The sequence below is a fragment of the Prunus persica genome, chromosome G4 (genome assembly GCF_000346465.2).
Source record: "Prunus persica cultivar Lovell chromosome G4, Prunus_persica_NCBIv2, whole genome shotgun sequence".
Classification (NCBI taxonomy): domain Eukaryota; kingdom Viridiplantae; phylum Streptophyta; class Magnoliopsida; order Rosales; family Rosaceae; genus Prunus; species Prunus persica.
The window spans coordinates 12,845,148-12,861,933 of NC_034012.1; the positions used below are offsets into that span (position 1 = coordinate 12,845,148).

The window sequence follows — 16,786 nt, forward strand, 5'->3', positions numbered from 1 at the left end:
AAAATAAAAAGTGATAGATCGGTCCTCCTCCTTATGCATCTCCATCAATAAAGAAGGAGGGATTATGTTGCTGCATATTTGAAAAGAAGTGAGTTGGTAATCAGTCTAAACTACCAGAACATGATTAAAAGGAACTCTCAAAGTTTATAATTGATCTCACCTCACCATTATTTGAGTCTATAGTGTTATTTATTATTATTTTGTTCTCAAATTTGGTATTTGAACTTTGACTCACATTTTAATTGAGTACCCAATTTATTATGTGTGTCAATTTAGTACTTTGTTAATGTTTATGGTCGGTTCATGAGTGACTAACAGTAAGGAGTTAAACAAAATAACTAACAAAAAGGGAATCGATGTGAAATTATTATGTTACGAGTTCACAAGGAACTAGAGACCAAGTTGTATTGAACGTGCATATTCCACTTGTTTTGCTGTATGAATTAACGAATTGAGTATACATGAAGATACCAGACACCATGCATCATATCATTCAAATGTTATCACTTATTTTAATTCGTAATTTGATGTTCAACCCTTATCCATTATGTGATTTTGATGTTGTAAATTTAGAGGAAAATATAATAAAATCTAACTAGACATCGACTTCCCTAATTAAGTTCTTCCATTTAATTGTTTGGCAAAAACATCTAATTAATTTTCCACTTAAATTAGGTCTTACAATTATCAATTTGCACCTGAGGCCCGCACTCTCATAAAGATATAGAGAAGGAACTGAATGAGTGACAGCAAACCCTTTGCTCCAAAACCCTAACCAATCAGAGTAAAGCATTCAGCCACGTCAGCTTTCCACGTGGGCATAATTAGCTTCCATACCTGGCAGTGTCCCCGGAAGTCAAGTCTCCACATCACAAAACCTAAACCTCCTTGAAAGCCCCAAAACAGATCTACACAGTTTCACTCACCATCAACATCTCCAAGCTTTACATTTCCTTCACCCTAATAAGTTCTTGCATATTTTTCAGACCCGCTTCATAAAGTAAATTTATAAAAAAAAAAAAAAAAAAAAAAATCAGATATATAATCGTATGGGTTAGTTTGACATGGTGGTTTTTTTGGTGTATGCATGTCACAGCTGAAAATGGCAGGAAGAGGAATGACCAGCCACACTCATGTTTCGAGCACTGAAGCAAAAGATTATCTAACAAACATGAATTATTCTGAGAATTTTGATGGAGAAACATCAAATCATGAGCTCCAACATGTAGAGAAGTAAGTTCTTTGCAAAAATCTAGATATTCAAACGGCGTATGTATATACATGCACTTCTTGTCTTTCTCTTGGTGATCTCTTTTCTATCTAGGGTTTTTTTTTTTGTTACAATTTTTTGGGGTTTTACTTTGATGTCATCATCATCATGAATCTAATGGCTTTAGGGTTTTTGTTTTCTTCAGATTCGTGGGAGTCTCCGCAGCTTCAGGTAGTGCGATTAACAAGATACAACTTTACTGTGAATCAGGGGTAGAGCTCTGGGTTGATTTAAAGGTAATTAAGTAAAATTACCAGTTATAAAAAAAGTAAAATTACCAACAAAATAATGGGGCTTTTGTGACTTGAACTAAATTTTATGGTTTTATATATTTGTGGGGAATTTATTTTTTAATTTATTTTTTTGCTTTGTTTTTGTACTTAGGATTATCGGATAAGAAGAATTTGAGTCTTATAACCTATATATATATATCTATCATCATCTTGATCTGCTTTGATTTCGTGTCATGTTGACCTAGCTCAATCTTATTTCTGATGGATTTTTGAGTTTTATTTGACTTTTTCATTAAACTCAATCTTTCTTCGTTTTGGCTAATTTTCAGATGGATAGCAACCCACAATACAATTCAGATCATATGCACATGCCTCGACTCACTGCGTTCCCTCAAGGCTCCTCACCACAAGTGCCCCTCTCAGATTTTGGGTCACAAACTTTTGGTGGGATCAATAATAAAAGAGCCAGTGACCTGTTAATTTCAATGTCCGCAGGTACAGAAATTAACCGACTTAGAATCTCGGAGCTTGCTTCGAAGGCAATGGAGGAGCTCGTAAAATTGGCTTTTGCTAGAGAGCCTCTATGGAAAGTTGACACAGCGAGCAACACGGAGATTCTTAGTGAGATTGAGTACATGAGGGAGTTTGGGGATATGAATGCCACATTATTGGAGATAGTGAAAATGGTTGAGGTTAGAGAATCTCAATCTCTGCCAAGCTTGGACATGAACAATTCTGAATTTTCAATAGGAAGTCAATATAAGCCAAAAGAACTTGGACCTAAACCTGTTAGTTCTGAAGCTTCAAGAGAAATTGGTTTGGTCAGAATGAATCCTTCAAGCATTGTTCAACTGCTAATGAATTTGGTATGTCCTCTTCTAATTAATTTATTTAATCTTTTGTTTTCCTCTGTAAACAAGTTTAAAAAAACCGCGAAATATTATTGATTGTTTATACTTTGTTTGATCACCAGAGGCAGTGGTCTCAAGCTTTTTCTAATATAGTCTCTAGAGCAGCGATTGTGGGAGTTTTATCATCCACAGGAGTGCAAGGAAACTACGACGGAACTCTTCAAGTGGTAATTATTTACCCTACTAAAATTTTGTATGGAAGGGTTTCAAAGCAAGACAACTCCAAGCTTTTTTTGCATGCACATAGATATATTTCTAAATGGGAGGAAGTTTTATATAAATGATGCTTTCATCTTTTTTGAATGCATTAACTATAACATGTCTTTGATTTTAGCATAACGAAATTCGATTACAACTGATTAAAAGTTGTGTTTCGCCATCTGCAAGAACTATTATGAAGAAAGTACCATATATAACATTGAATCTATATATAACCATGAGTTTGTAATCAATCTCATATGAAACGAGCTTCAGATGATAATGTACATGTGAAAGTTACATTCTTAGGTTTACATACATAATGGGTTGTTAAATTTCAAAATCCATTCAAAATACCCTATTTTTCATCTTTCGTTCTTTAGTTTGCACAGATTTTGGATTGTTACGTTGGTATTGATGCGACATGCATTTATAGTCAATGTTTCATAAACGCAACTGTCCACATGTGACGATTATATATGACCTATTGATTGGTTTGGGATTTACTGTGAGACTCACATTAATAGACGGCTCATGCTAGCATTTTTCTTATATAATGCTTTAGAATAAATCTAATATTCTCAAGTTTTTGTTGTTTCTCTAGATGACAGCTGAATTTCATGCCCCTACACCATTAGTCCCAACTAGAGAAAGTTATTTTGCAAGGTATTGCAAAAAGCTGGGCAGCGACACGTGGGCAGTTGTGGATGTTTCCTTGGAAAAATTGTTTCAATTCCCATCAAGAAACTTTCGACGACAACCATCAGGCTGTTTGGTTCAAGAGATGCCAGATGGATGGTCCAATGTATGTGTGTGTTTGTTAATTAAGTAGACAACATTCTCAGTTTAAATTAGCATGATAGACAAAAGCTTAAACAATATAATGGAGTTCCTTTCATATGCTAGGTTATATGGGTGGAACATGTGGAAGTAGACAATTCACTTGTTCACAATATGTTTGAGCCGCTGGTCAGTTCTGGTTTTGCATTTTGCGCAAAGCGTTGGGTTGCTACGTTGATTCGACAATGTCAATGGCTGGAAACTACAATGGCTAGAAGGACTTGTTTTTCAACTGATGGAGGTATAATTAAATTCAAATTAATTTGTTCCTTGCAGGTTGATAAATTAACTGAGCTGATCTTTCCCTTTGATAAGGGTTTATATCGCAACAGGGAAGGAGAACCCTGTTAAAGCTTTCGGAGAGGATGGTGAGAAGCTTCTTTAGAGAAAATACCAGTGCTTGTTCTGAAAACAAATGGATGTCACTACCATGGCCAACATCAGGTGCTGAAAATATAAGGATCTCAATGAAGAGTAGCACAGGTGACCCTGGAAGGCCTCCAGGTACTACAATGGTGTTTGCTACTTCCATATACCATCCATTCTCGCGAAAAAAAGTGTTCAGTTTTCTACGGGATGAGAAATGTCGAAGCGAGGTATGTACAGTACTTAACTTTGAATCAATGGTGGTTCGGAAAAATGAGCATAAGTCTATCGATATGGCCAAATCAAAGAGGCATAAAGATCATTACTGGATCCCATGTGAAAACTAGGAGTAGTTGAGTTTTGTAATTTGAAAAATTACTGTGCAATGGTAACACCATGTGACATAATAATCTCTAAAAGCTTAGGCTCTAAATTCTAACACGTATGCGTAAATAGCATTCATTTTTAACCTATACATAATCTTTCCATATATAAACGTTTATTCCAAAGAGATCATCATGCCAATGTACTTACTTTGTGTATAATACAGTGGTGGGATATGCTTGCATTTCAACATGAATTCCATGAATATGCCTATTTCACTATTGGAGAAAATCCGGGAAATCGTGTCTCCATATTGCGATCCATGAATGTGAGTTGCATGTACCCTGTTTTATTTTGTTTCCAATTCCCTTTTGAAGATTCAACATGTTGTAAGCCTGACTTCAACTTGTGTTAACACAACTGGTTGATTAAATTTGTAGGACAAAACGAAAGAGGTTGAAATATTTTACTTGCAAGCCAGTTATACAGACTCAATGGAGTCCTATGTTGTTTATGCACCGATAGATGCATATGCCATGACCGACCTCATCAATGGTGGAAACCCAGATTATGTGGCTATCTTGCCCTCAGGGTTTTCTATCCTTCCTGACAAGCCAATGCACCAGGACGAAACTGGAGGAAGTCTTTTGACTATTGCCTTCCACATCGCTCTTGGAGCATCAACCGAAGAACATATGTCTCCTCATCAACATCTCAACGTTGGACATAAAATTCTTGAAACAACCTTGAGTTTAATCAAGGAGGGTTTAGAATTTATGATCTAGAAGTCGATTAAGCCAGTAAGTTGTTCATCTGGTGCAGTTATAAATTTGCCACCAGTGCCTAAGGTCATGTGCATGGTAGAAATTTGAAACCAATGCTATGTGCTTGTATATAGTCGAATCTACTGTATATTACCCATTTTAATGGTTTTCTGACTGATTCTTCAAGGTCATCATGCTCGGATTTTTAGAAATTGATTGTCCAGTAAAAACTATAATTTTTTAGTTTGATGCATGCATAGATACTCACTAAGATAATTTCATAGCTAATAAAGACTAAACTTATTTATACTATATTTATGGACACATCGATCTCCCATGTCACCATTAGAGATGTTGTCCACAATGTAATTCACATATATGGTGGATTACAAGTGTGACAATAAACTTATTGTTTAGCTCTTGGAAAATGGAAGTTGCTCAACTAATATATCATTCCAATCTTTGTAAATTCCTCTATAACCATAACCAGCTAAAACAAAATAATGGGAAGAGATACTAAATAAGAAAAATGGGGAACAAGGGCTAGCATTACTATTAAAACTCTTTTGGATTTGCTTGATTGGAAAATGGAGTGGAAGTATATGTTATACAAACAATTTAGGATGGGGGAATGGTGGTGTAAGAGGGATATTGAAGAAATGGTATACAAAATGAAAGCTTAAAACTAAAACTTCAAAATAATTATGAGTAGGTTTTTCTTCTTCATGTTTTTGTTTCGTAAATTGTCTTCTTTTCTCTCTCTCTTTTCTGTCACCCTCTATTCACCATCCTTTTTCCGTCTTTTCTCTTATCACTTTCGATTTCTCTAGCAGAAAAAACCAATTAAAAAAAGAGAGGTTATATTCTTACTTTCCAATGTATCAAGGAAAACTTATCTATTCTGTGATTTTTGTATTGCAAATTTACAAACAAATTTAACCCAAAAAAAAAATGTAACTAGACCCAAAAGTTAAGGGACTGTCGAAATTAGATAACGTGTTTAATAATACGGAGGGCCAAATTTATTCCATTTTAAACAACTAATTAATTATTTATCCAAGTAAATTAGGTCTCACGAGATTCGTGGCCTTTTCTGCTTAGACTATCACTTGACCACATTCATTTTGATCCCAAGGCCCGCACTCTCATAAGAGTGACATCACACTCTTGCTCCAAACCTTTAACCAATCATAGAACAGCATTCAGCCACGTCACTTTTCACTGGTTTTTTTTTTTTTTTTTTGGGGTCAATACTGGGTGACTACTATAAGTACCTTCCAAGTTTCTTTCTCCTGGCAGTGTCCGAAAAAGTCCTGCAGCTTCCAAACCCTTGCCCTAAACCTCCTTGAAATCCCCGACACAAACCTCCAGTTTCACACTCACTTATCATCTCCAAGTACTACATTATCCTCTGCCCTAATCAATTCTTGCATATATTTCAGACCAATTTTACAAAGTAAATTTCTATGTTTGCAAGTTTAATTTTTTTCAGATTTAAAATCCTTGATTATAATGTGACATGGTGTTTTGGTGTGCATATGTTTTCAGCTGAAAATGGCTGGAAGAAGGAAGACCAAGCGCAGTCGTACTTCGAGCAGTGGAGTTGATGACCATCTCAAGAACGTGAATGATTCTGAGAATTTTGTAGGACCAACAACTAATGATCCTGATATCCAAAGGGTTTTCAAGTAAGTTTCTTTGTATATGTGTACCGACACATGCATTGCCAGTCTTTCTCTTGATGATCACTTCTCTAAGTATTTTATGAAGTTTTAGTCGATGTCATCATTTTTGCAATGGCTTTCACCTTTTTTGTTTTGGTTTTCGTTTGGGTTTTTTCAGATTAATGGAAGTGTGTGCACGATCAGCTGGGAAGATGACTAAGGTTGAGGGTTACTGCGAATCCGGGTTAGATCTATGGGTCGATTTAAAGGTAATGTAATGGGGATTGTGACTGAACAGAAATACATGTTTTTTCATATATTTGTGTGCAATATCTGTATATCTTCTTTTGGTTTTTTTGGCTGGGATTATCGGATGTGAAGAACGTGGCAAATCTTATAGTATCATCTTGATCTACTTTGAATTTGTGCCATGTTAACCTCACTCTTACTTCTCATGGATTTTGAGTTTTATTTTACTTTAAATTTTCTATTTATTTATATTTTTATAAAACTCGATATCTTCTTCCTTTTGGCTAATTTTCAGATAGATAGCAATCCAGAAAATGATTTAGATCATAGTGACTTGCCTCAACCCATTGCGTCCCCTCAAGGCTCTTCAACAAGAGCACAACTCTCAGATTTGGGGTCACAACCAATTCTTGGAAGCAATTTTGATACTGATGAAAGAGGCAGTGATCTACTCATGCCAGCCTCTCCAGATGCTGATGTGAGCAAAATCAAAATCAGCGAACGAGCTTCTGATGCAATGGAAGAGCTCTTAAGCTTGGCTTTGGCTCAAGAGCCCCTTTGGCAAGTTGACAAGGAAAACAATACTGAAATGCTAAGTGATGTCGAGTATATGAGAATGGTTAAGGTGAGAGAATGTCAATCGCCCCCAAGCTTGGAAGTTGACAGCTCTCATGAACTTGAACCAGTTCTTGCAGTTAGTTCTGAATCTTCACGAGCAGTTGAGTACTTCAAAACGAGTCCTATCAGCATTATTGAACTTTTGATGGATTTGGTAGGTTCTCTTTTTATTAAACTAATTTAGTGTTTTTCTATGAAACAAGTTTGATTGCTTATATTTTGATTGATAATCAGGAGCAATGGTCACTTGCCTTTTCCAATATTGTCTCTAAAGCAATGCTAGTGGGAGTTTTGGCATCAACAGGAGTGGAAAGACACTACGATGGAACTCTCCAACTGGTAATAAATATAAATGGGAGATCTTTGCTTCATCCTCCTATCATGAGATATTTATGAAATTAATCCTACTTAGGGTTATTTAAGAGACTTGGTTGACATGATTTATTAAAGAATAAATTGTTCTTGAATGTTAAGGAATATCAGCTATATATCATCAACAAAATAGTCATTTCTCTTGTTGCTTTGCTAGTAATTAACACTTTCTAGGAACTACACTTTGTGAATGTAGTCCATCCAAACTGGTTTCGTTTCCTTATTTGGTAGTGCCATAATTAATTTTCGATTGTAATATGTCGGTAACTATTCGACAAAGTGCATTAGACTTTTGCCAAACGCAGTTGTCCACGTGTGGCGACTACGCACAATTTGGTGTGGGATCCACTGTGAGTCCCACACTAATTATGGCTGACACTAGCATTAATTCTTCTTATAATAACCATCGTACCATAAAGTTAATTCTCAGGTTATTGTTGTTTCCAGATGACGGCTGAGTTTCATGCGCCATCACCACTTGTTCCAACAAGAGAAAGTTCTTTTGCAAGGTATTGTAAAAAGCTAGGCAGTGGCTTGTGGGGAGTTGTTGATGTGTCCCCGGAAACGTTGCCCCAATTTCCATCAAGAAACTTTCGAAGACGACCATCAGGCTGTTTGATTGAAGAAATGCCAAATGGATGCTCTAAGGTTACTAGACATACTTATGTTAATTAGCATGGTTGAGAAAAGCATAGTTAATTAATTATCAATAGCTAATGCAATTACTTTTTGTTCATATGCTAGGTTATATGGGTGGAACATGTGGTGGTGGATAACAGACTGGTTCATCATTTTTTTCAGCCGCTGGTCACTTCTGGTTTTGCATTCTGTGCAAAACGTTGGGTTAACACTTTAATTCAGCATTTTCAGTGGTCTGCAACTGTAAGGGCTCCAAACAGTCCTACCGATCGTGGCGGTAATTAATTAATTAAATCGCAATTAATTTGTTTCATGCATCGACTTGGATTTAGATGCACTAATTAAATAGCTAAGCTTTTTCCCCTTATTTTGAATAGTGATTATAGCACAACCTCAAAGAACATTCTTCTTGAAGTTTTCGGAGAGAATGGTAAAAAGCTTTTTCATGGACATCAGTGCTTCAAGAGAGAACAAATGGATGCCATTTCCAGTGTCGGGTGCTGATATAATGATATCGACAAAGAGTAGCATAGATGACCATGGGAAGATTCCAGGTACCACAACAGTGTTCGCTACTTCCGTCCACCTTCCAGTCCCAAGTAAACAAGTATTTAGTTTACTTCGTGATGTCAACTTTCGGAGACAGGTATGTTTTCTGAATTTTGAATATGCAATAATGTTTTTAAATATAAAAAAAAAAAAGGAAAAAAAAGAGAGAGGAGCATGCAAGTAGCTCTTAAAGCGTACATAAAGATTACGTTGGTGCCTAAGATTAGATTGGATAACTCATAACATTCAAGGTATGCTGAAGTAATAAATGAAGGTTGAGATGAAATTTTTTTCATTCTGTCGGGATTATAAGGATAAATCTCATTCATGACTAATCAATCATCTACCTTCAACTTGACAAAATTTGAAAGCTTGACTTCATTTCTTCATTCAACATACCTTGACTTTAGTGGGTTATCCAATCCAATCCAAGACACATATTTTAACTATAGTCCTTTCATTAACATCTATCAGAAAGACATCGATCATGTCTTCCATTTAACTTGTGTATTTAAAATAGTGGGATATCTATGGACGCAATCATAGATTCGATGAACGTGCTTATATAAGCCATGGTGACAATCCAGAAAATGGGGTTTCTATATTGCGAGCCATTAATGTGAGTTGAAGTTAAATTCCAGTTTTCTTTCCCTTACCCTTTTAAATACATTTAAGCTTAATATAGAATTGCTTGATTTTATTTGTTCAGGATGAAACAAAGAAGCTTAAAGCATTGTACATGCAAGAAAGCTATACAGCATCGACAGGCTCATACATAGTTTATGCTCCCTTTGATTATGAGCATGCCGGGAACGAGTTGATGAAGGATGACTGCAGAGATCATATAACTATCTTGCCCTCAGGATTTTCTATCCTTCCTGACAGATCAATCCACCGGGACGAAACTGGTGGGAGTCTTTTGACCATTGCCTTCCACGTCGTTGCTAAATCACCAACTGATGAACATGAGCCTTCTAATCAACTAGGGCTCCTTATGCACAATATTATCGCAAAGACTGTGATGTCAATCAAGGAGGCGCTAGGATTCTCTGATCTACAAAGCAACGACTAAAACAATAAATGATTCAGCACAAGTTTATTGTAAGCACTTAAAATCATTGCAAGACGCCTCCCTTCAAATTGAGGAGGAGCTAATCCCCACAGCAAATGGGATTTTTGACAAGTGTCAAACTTTCGTTTGTTTTGAGGAGTTACTCCTCCTCAATTGTAATGGGTGGAGTAAAAGCAAAAGTTGAGTATGCTTTAAGAAAATATAAGGATTTTTAAACAAATTGTATGCGCATTTAATTTAACTTCTGAACAGTGTAGAGTATCAAGAGAGAATAACCAACTCTGTAGTGTCTTGAAATTTTCTTGGTGTTTGGATGACAACATTCTGTCTTTATCTTATAAGCAAACATGCTAGCTTGAATGTGAGTAATTTTCTAGCTGTCTCAAACACCCAAATTTCAAACCATTTTTCTTTTTCTTTTTTCTTAGTTTGAATTTCATCTTTTAGCTTCCACCCACCTTCCCAAGTTTCAAAACCATTTTTCTTTTTCTTTTTCTAGCTTCTCTGCTTGCTTGCTTCTACCGCCTTTGTTGTGGTTGGGGCGGCCTTGGGAGGCTGCGGTGGCGTTCAGTTAAGGATGTGGTGGCTAGCTGGGGGAGGGGGATTGTTCTTGAGTGTTGGCTGGTTGGGGAGGGGGATGCAAGTTTGGACCAAAATACCTCTGAATAGATAACAAAAGTTAGAATAATTTGATAGAAATTAGAATTGTCCTTGAATTGCTACAATTATAAAACTACAATAGCAAAATTGACAGAATTGAAATTACATGTTCAAAAATGGTTGAAGTGTCAAACTACATGAACCAAAAGTGACTTTTAGAATTTGAAATATATTTAAGCTTTTAGTTTTCGTTTTCACTTTTTTCATCATCCCCTCTCAATTCAATCCCATCTCGACTATCATTCTCTCTCTTCTATGTCCTAGCCAAAAAAAAAAAAAAAAAAAGGGGTTAACAAACGTAGATTAAGTTATTTTTTTTTTTCTTTCAAAATTTAAGAAATTTATTACATCTTCTTTTTTTTTTGTTTTGTTTTTTTTTGTTTTGTTTTTTTCTCTCCCTTTTCTCTCGACCATTCTTCTCCGTTCTTTTTCTTTTTGGACAGAGACCATTCTTCTCCCTTCTTCTTCGTCTCTCTTCTCTGCAAGTCCTTTTTTTATTTTTTTATCGAAGTTTTTGGTCAAAAGTGTAAGCTTTTCCATCTCACACCTTTCTCTCTTTCTCTCCAACCATCCATCTCTTAAATTATATCAAGATCTGGGGGCTTGGGATGTCGGCGGCCTTGGGTTGGTATTTGGGTTCGGCGATGACGCTTGGGACGTCGAGGCTACATCCACCCCTCTCTCTTTGCTCTATGGATGTGAATAGTGGGATTGTAATATTGGGTTGTGTTTTGGTGGGGAAGGAAGTTGGGGGTTTGGTTTTCTTTTGCTGGAGGAGATAACTGGTGGGAAATCTGGGTGTTAGATTTTTTGTGGCGGTGGAGATGACAAAGTATGGAGCTAAGGTTGGGTTTTTTTTTTCTTGGAGGGGAAGAAGATCTTCTGGGTCTGTAAAATAGGGAGGTGGGTTGGTGGGGTTTTGGGTTGAGATGGTATCTTTTTTTCATTAGCAGCCGCCGCACCTCTGTCTTTCTTCCTCTTTTCTCCTTATTCTCGTCTTTTTTTTTTTTTGGTATTGGGTCTGGATTTCTTGGTCTAGTTTTAAATTTAATTCTTGGTACTGTGTTTGTAAATCTAACCCATTGTCTGGTTTGGGCTTGATCTGCGTTTTGTCTCTTACAAATCTTTCATTTGAATGATTTTTGCTTAGTGACTCATGTTTTTTGTTTAACTGGTTGTAGAAATAAAATGTATGGTGGCAGATTGAATCTGTTTAAAAGGTAATTTAATGAGATTTCTTGTTCGTCTAATGAATTCACTATCTTTGCCAGAATCATAAATTTCTTTAATTTTTTAGTGGGTATTTTGGTTTCTTTATTTTGAGGATTTATTTGTGTTTTATATTTATGTAGGGCAGATGCGGTTAACAGATGCTCTCAGGGGAAGAGGCATGCCTTCCATGTATTCATGGTCTTGTAAGAGGTGAATTTCCAGAATCCATGGTCGGAAAAAAATCTTCTTGGGGAGGTAAGAGTGACCGTTTAGCTGTTAGATTGTTACTCATTCTGTTTATGAATTAGTGTAGAGATAATCAAGCTATAAAAGCTCAGTGTCTCACTTCTAAATTGTAAATTGTAACATTGAAGAAAATCAGAGAAAGCTTTGTTCGATTCTCTCTGTTTGTGTGCTTACTTGTCTTTCATTTGTATCTTTCTCTTTGGTTATTAATTAGACTAATTGAATAATGCTAATTAAAATTACACAAAACCCAAAATAATGGAAATATCATTGCTCTCAACTAATAGAATAAGTGGCTCCAGTTTTTATCTATAACCCACCAACAAACCAACGGAAGGGTTTAGTTGGTATGGCATGAGTCTATATCATTGTTAGGTCTTAGAAATCATTCCCACCAAAGCTAGGATTAGTTTCTTAAGCCCTTAAGCCAACCCAACACCAACAACCAACATGGTTTAGTAACTGTATAGTTGCTAAGGCCTTTAGCCATCAATTTTAGTTGGTTAGTGGGCTTAATACTTAGAAAGAAAATGGTGACTATAGCTCAATATTGTATTAGTGCATGCATTGCCTGTCTTTCTCTTGATGATCACTTCTCTAGGTATCTTGTGAAGTTTTAGTTGATGTCGTCATCATTCTAATGGCTTTCATGGTTTTTGTTTTGGTTTTGGTTTTTTCAGAGTAATGGAAGTGTGTGCACGATCAGCTGGGAAGATTACTAAGGTTGAGGGTTACTGTGAATCCGGGTTAGATCTATGGGTCGATTTGAAGGTAATCAAGAAAAAATGTAATGGGGATTGTGACTGAACAGAATTACATGTTTTTTCAAATATTTGTGGGCAATATTTGTACATCTTTTGTTTTTTTTTTGGCTGGGATTATCGGATGTGAAGAATGTGGAAAATATTATAGTATCATCTTGATCTACTTTTAATTTGTGCCATGTTAACCTCACTCTTACTTCTCATGGATTTTGAGTTTCATTTGACTATAATTATTATTATTTTTTTATTTTTATAAAACTCAATATCTTCTTCCTTTTGGCTAATTTTCAGATAGATAGCAATCCAGAAAATGATTTAGATCATAGTGACTTGCCTCAACCCACTGCATCCCCTCAAGGCTTTTCAACAAGAGTGCAACTCACAGATTTGGGGTCACAACCAATTCTTGGAAGCAATTTTGACACCGATGAAAGAGGCAGTGGCGTACTCATGTCAGCCTCTCCAGATGCTGATGTGAGCACAATCAAAATCAGTGAACGAGCTTCTAATGCAATGGAAGAGCTTTCAAGCATGGCTTTTGCTCAAGAGCCTCTTTGGCAAGTTGACATGGCAAGCAATACTGAAATGCTAAGTGATGTCGAGTATATGAGAGTGGTTAAGGTGAGAGAATGTCAATCGTCCCCAAGCTTGGACGTTGACAACTCTCATGAACTTGAACCAGTTCTTGCAGTTAGTTCTGAATCTTCACGAGCAGTTGAGTACTTCGAAACGAGGCCTATCAGCATTATTGAACTTTTGATGGATTTGGTAGGTTCTCTTTTGATTAAACTTATTTAGTGTTTTTCTACGAAACAAGTTTGAAAAAGAAAAAAAAAGGGTTTTTACCATACAAGGACAAATAGGTGTTAACCAAGCCAAAATGGTTCAGCCCCTCAAAAATTGGACAAACCGGTCCAGTGACATAAGAGTTATTTCATGTAACTTTCGGACAGTGACTGGACTGGTTTGTCCAATTTTGGGCGGACTGGACCATTTTAACATTTTGTCTTGTGTGAAGGACTTTTGTTTTATCATTTTATATAAATAAAAAAACATGAGATATTATCAATTGATTGCATATATTTTGATTGATAATCAGGAGCAATGGTCACTTGCTTTTTCCAATATTGTCTCTAAAGCAACGCTCGTGGGAGTTTTGGCATCGACAGGAGTGGAAAGACACTACGATGGAACTCTCCAACTGGTAATATATATATAAATAGGAACCTATGTTTCATCCAACTATAAATGTTGTGTATGTGCTTCATCCTCCTATCATGAGATAATTATGACAAAGTGCATTATAGTTTTGCTAAGCGCAGTTGTCCACGCATGGCGACTACACACAATTTGATGTGGGATCCACTGTGAGTCCCACACTAATTATGGCTGACACTAGCATTAATTCTTCTTATAATAACCATCGTACCGTAAAGTTAATTCTCAGGTTATTGTTGTTTCCAGATGACAGCTGAGTTTCATGCCCCATCACCACTTGTTCCAACAAGAGAAAGTTCTTTTGCAAGGTATTGTAAAAAGCTAGACACTGGCTTGTGGGGAGTTGTTGATGTGTCACCGGAAACGTTGCCCCAATTTCCATCAAGAAACTTTCGAAGACGACCATCAGGCTGTTTGATTGAAGAAATGCCAAATGGATGCTCTAAGGTTACTAGACATACTTATGTTATTTAGCATGGTTGAGATAAGCATAGTGAATTAATTATCAATAGCTAATGCAATTAATTTTTGTTCATATGGTAGGTTATATGGGTGGAACATGTGGTGGTGGATAACAGACTGGTTCATCATTTTTTTCAGCCACTGGTCACTTCTGGTTTTGCATTCTGTGCAAAGCGTTGGGTTAACACTTTAATTCAGCATTTTCAATGGTCTGCAACTGTAAGGGTTCCAAACAGTCCTACCGATCGTGGCGGTAATTAATTAATTTGTTTCATGCATCTTGATAAAATCAAGTGAACTATATTTGAAAATTTTCTTTTGATTACATGGATCGACTTGGATTTAGATGCACTAATTAAATAGCTAAGTTTTTTTCCCCTTATTTTGATTAGTGATTATACCGCAACTGCAAAGAACATTCTTCTTGAAGTTTTCGGAGAGAATGGTAAAAAGCTTTTTCATGGACATCAGTGCTTCAAGAGAGAACAAATGGATGCCATTTCCAGTGTCAAGTGCTGATATAATGATATCGACAAAGAGTAGCACAGATGACCATGGGAAGATTCTAGGTACCACAACAGTGTTCGCTACTTCCGTCCACCTTCCAGTCCCAAGTAAACAAGTATTTAGTTTACTTCGTGATGTCAAATTTCGGAGACAGGTATGTTTTATGAATTTTGAATATGCAATGTTTTCTTAAAAAAGAAAAAAAAAAAGAGGAGCATGCAAGTAGCTCTTAAAGCGTACATAAAGTTTACGTTGGTGCCTAGGATTAGATTGGATAACGCATAACATTCAAGGTATGCTGAAGTAATAAATGATGGCTGGGATGAAAGTTTTTTCATTCTCCTGGGATTGCAAGTATAAATCTCATTCATGACTAATCAATCTTACCTTCAACTTGACAAAATTTGAAGGTTTGCCTTCATAATTTCTTCATTCAACATACCTTGACTTTAGTGGGTTATCCAATCCAATCCAATCCTAGACACATATTTGAACTATAATCCTTTCATTAACATCTATCAGAAAGAGATCGATCATGTCTTCCATTTACTTGTGTATATAAAACAGTGGGATATCTATGGACGCAATCATAGATTCGATGAACATGCTTATATAAGCAATGGCGACAGTCCAGAAAATGGGGTTTCTATATTGCGAGCCATTAATGTGAGTTGCAGATAAATTCTCGGGTTTTTTTTCCCTTCCCCTTCGAAATACATTTAAGCTTAATATAGAATTGCTTGATTTTATTTGTATAGGATGAAACAAAGAAGATTAAAGCATTGTACATGCAAGAGAGCTGTGCAGCCTCGACAGGCTCATACATAGTTTATGCTCCCTTTGATTATAAGGATGCTGAGAACAAGTTGATGAAGGATGAATGGCCAGACCACATACCTATCTTGCCCTCAGGGTTTTCTATCCTTCCTGACAGACCGATCCACCGGGACGAAACTGGTGGAAGTCTTTTGACCATTGCCTTCCACGTCGTTGCTAAATCGCCAACTGATGAACATGAGCCTTCTAATCAACTAGGGTTCCTTATGCACAATATTATTGCAAAGACTGTGATGTCAATCAAGGAGGCCCTAGGATTCTCTATATGATGTACAAAGCAACTACTAAAACTACAAATGATTCAGCACAAGTTTATTGTAAGTACTTGAAATCATTGCAAGACGAGGCTCCTTCAAACTGAGGAGGAGCTCCTCTCCATAGCGAATGGGATTTTGACATGTGTCAAAACTCCATCTGTTTTGAGGAGCACCCCCTTAATTTTAGTGGGTGGAGGTAAAGCAAGTGTTGAGTATGCTTTGAGAAAATATAAGGATTTTGAAACAAATTGTATGCGCAATGAACTCCAAAAGTTAATTTACCTGAGTCAGTTAACCAGTTTTGTCCTATTAGTTTATGTAATGTCTCTTATAAACTGATTACAAAAATCTTAATCAATAGGATGAGACCTGTTCTCTCAAATTGTATTTCCAAGAATGAAGGAGTCTTTGCTCCGGGAAGATCAGTCTGACATTATTCTTATTGCCCATGAGTATTTTCATAAATTTAAGAGGAAGATGGGTTCTAGAGGAGCTATGGCTATTAAACTTGATTTAGAAAAGGCCTAATCAAGTTTCATTGATAGAAAGGCAAT

At 36.3% G+C, this 16,786-nt stretch overlaps 2 protein-coding genes and 2 long non-coding RNA genes across 7 annotated transcripts; all 4 read left to right on the forward strand.

The window, feature by feature from the left end:
• LOC18778915 (homeobox-leucine zipper protein MERISTEM L1) lies at positions 1,103-3,837 on the forward strand. Its single transcript, XM_020562294.1, has 8 exons — positions 1,103-1,233; positions 1,416-1,506; positions 1,833-2,162; positions 2,268-2,369; positions 2,477-2,581; positions 3,217-3,417; positions 3,519-3,693; positions 3,785-3,837. The coding sequence occupies exons 1-8, from the start codon at positions 1,103-1,105 to the stop codon at positions 3,835-3,837; spliced, it is 1,188 nt and encodes a 395-aa protein (XP_020417883.1).
• LOC109948439 lies at positions 4,003-4,643 on the forward strand. The gene is made up of 3 exons (XR_002271067.1): positions 4,003-4,048; positions 4,369-4,470; positions 4,583-4,643. It is a non-coding gene; the product is annotated as an uncharacterized LOC109948439 (long non-coding RNA).
• LOC18780029 (homeobox-leucine zipper protein PROTODERMAL FACTOR 2) lies at positions 6,745-16,612 on the forward strand. 4 transcript variants are annotated; one of them, XM_020561610.1, is made up of 11 exons: positions 11,107-11,632; positions 11,911-11,949; positions 12,082-12,196; positions 12,868-12,958; positions 13,243-13,719; positions 14,051-14,155; positions 14,416-14,616; positions 14,713-14,884; positions 15,024-15,292; positions 15,706-15,804; positions 15,897-16,612. In XM_020561610.1, the coding sequence occupies exons 4-11, from the start codon at positions 12,872-12,874 to the stop codon at positions 16,242-16,244; spliced, it is 1,758 nt and encodes a 585-aa protein (XP_020417199.1). In that variant the 5' UTR covers positions 11,107-11,632; positions 11,911-11,949; positions 12,082-12,196; positions 12,868-12,871; the 3' UTR covers positions 16,245-16,612. The 4 variants fall into 4 exon arrangements, with proteins under 4 accessions (XP_020417200.1, XP_020417199.1, XP_020417197.1 ...); XM_020561609.1 differs by having other exon boundaries at positions 11,133-11,255; XM_020561608.1 differs by having other exon boundaries at positions 11,107-11,949.
• Positions 8,301-9,532, forward strand: LOC18779108. The gene is made up of 3 exons (XR_002271138.1): positions 8,301-8,457; positions 8,554-9,094; positions 9,518-9,532. It is a non-coding gene; the product is annotated as an uncharacterized LOC18779108 (long non-coding RNA).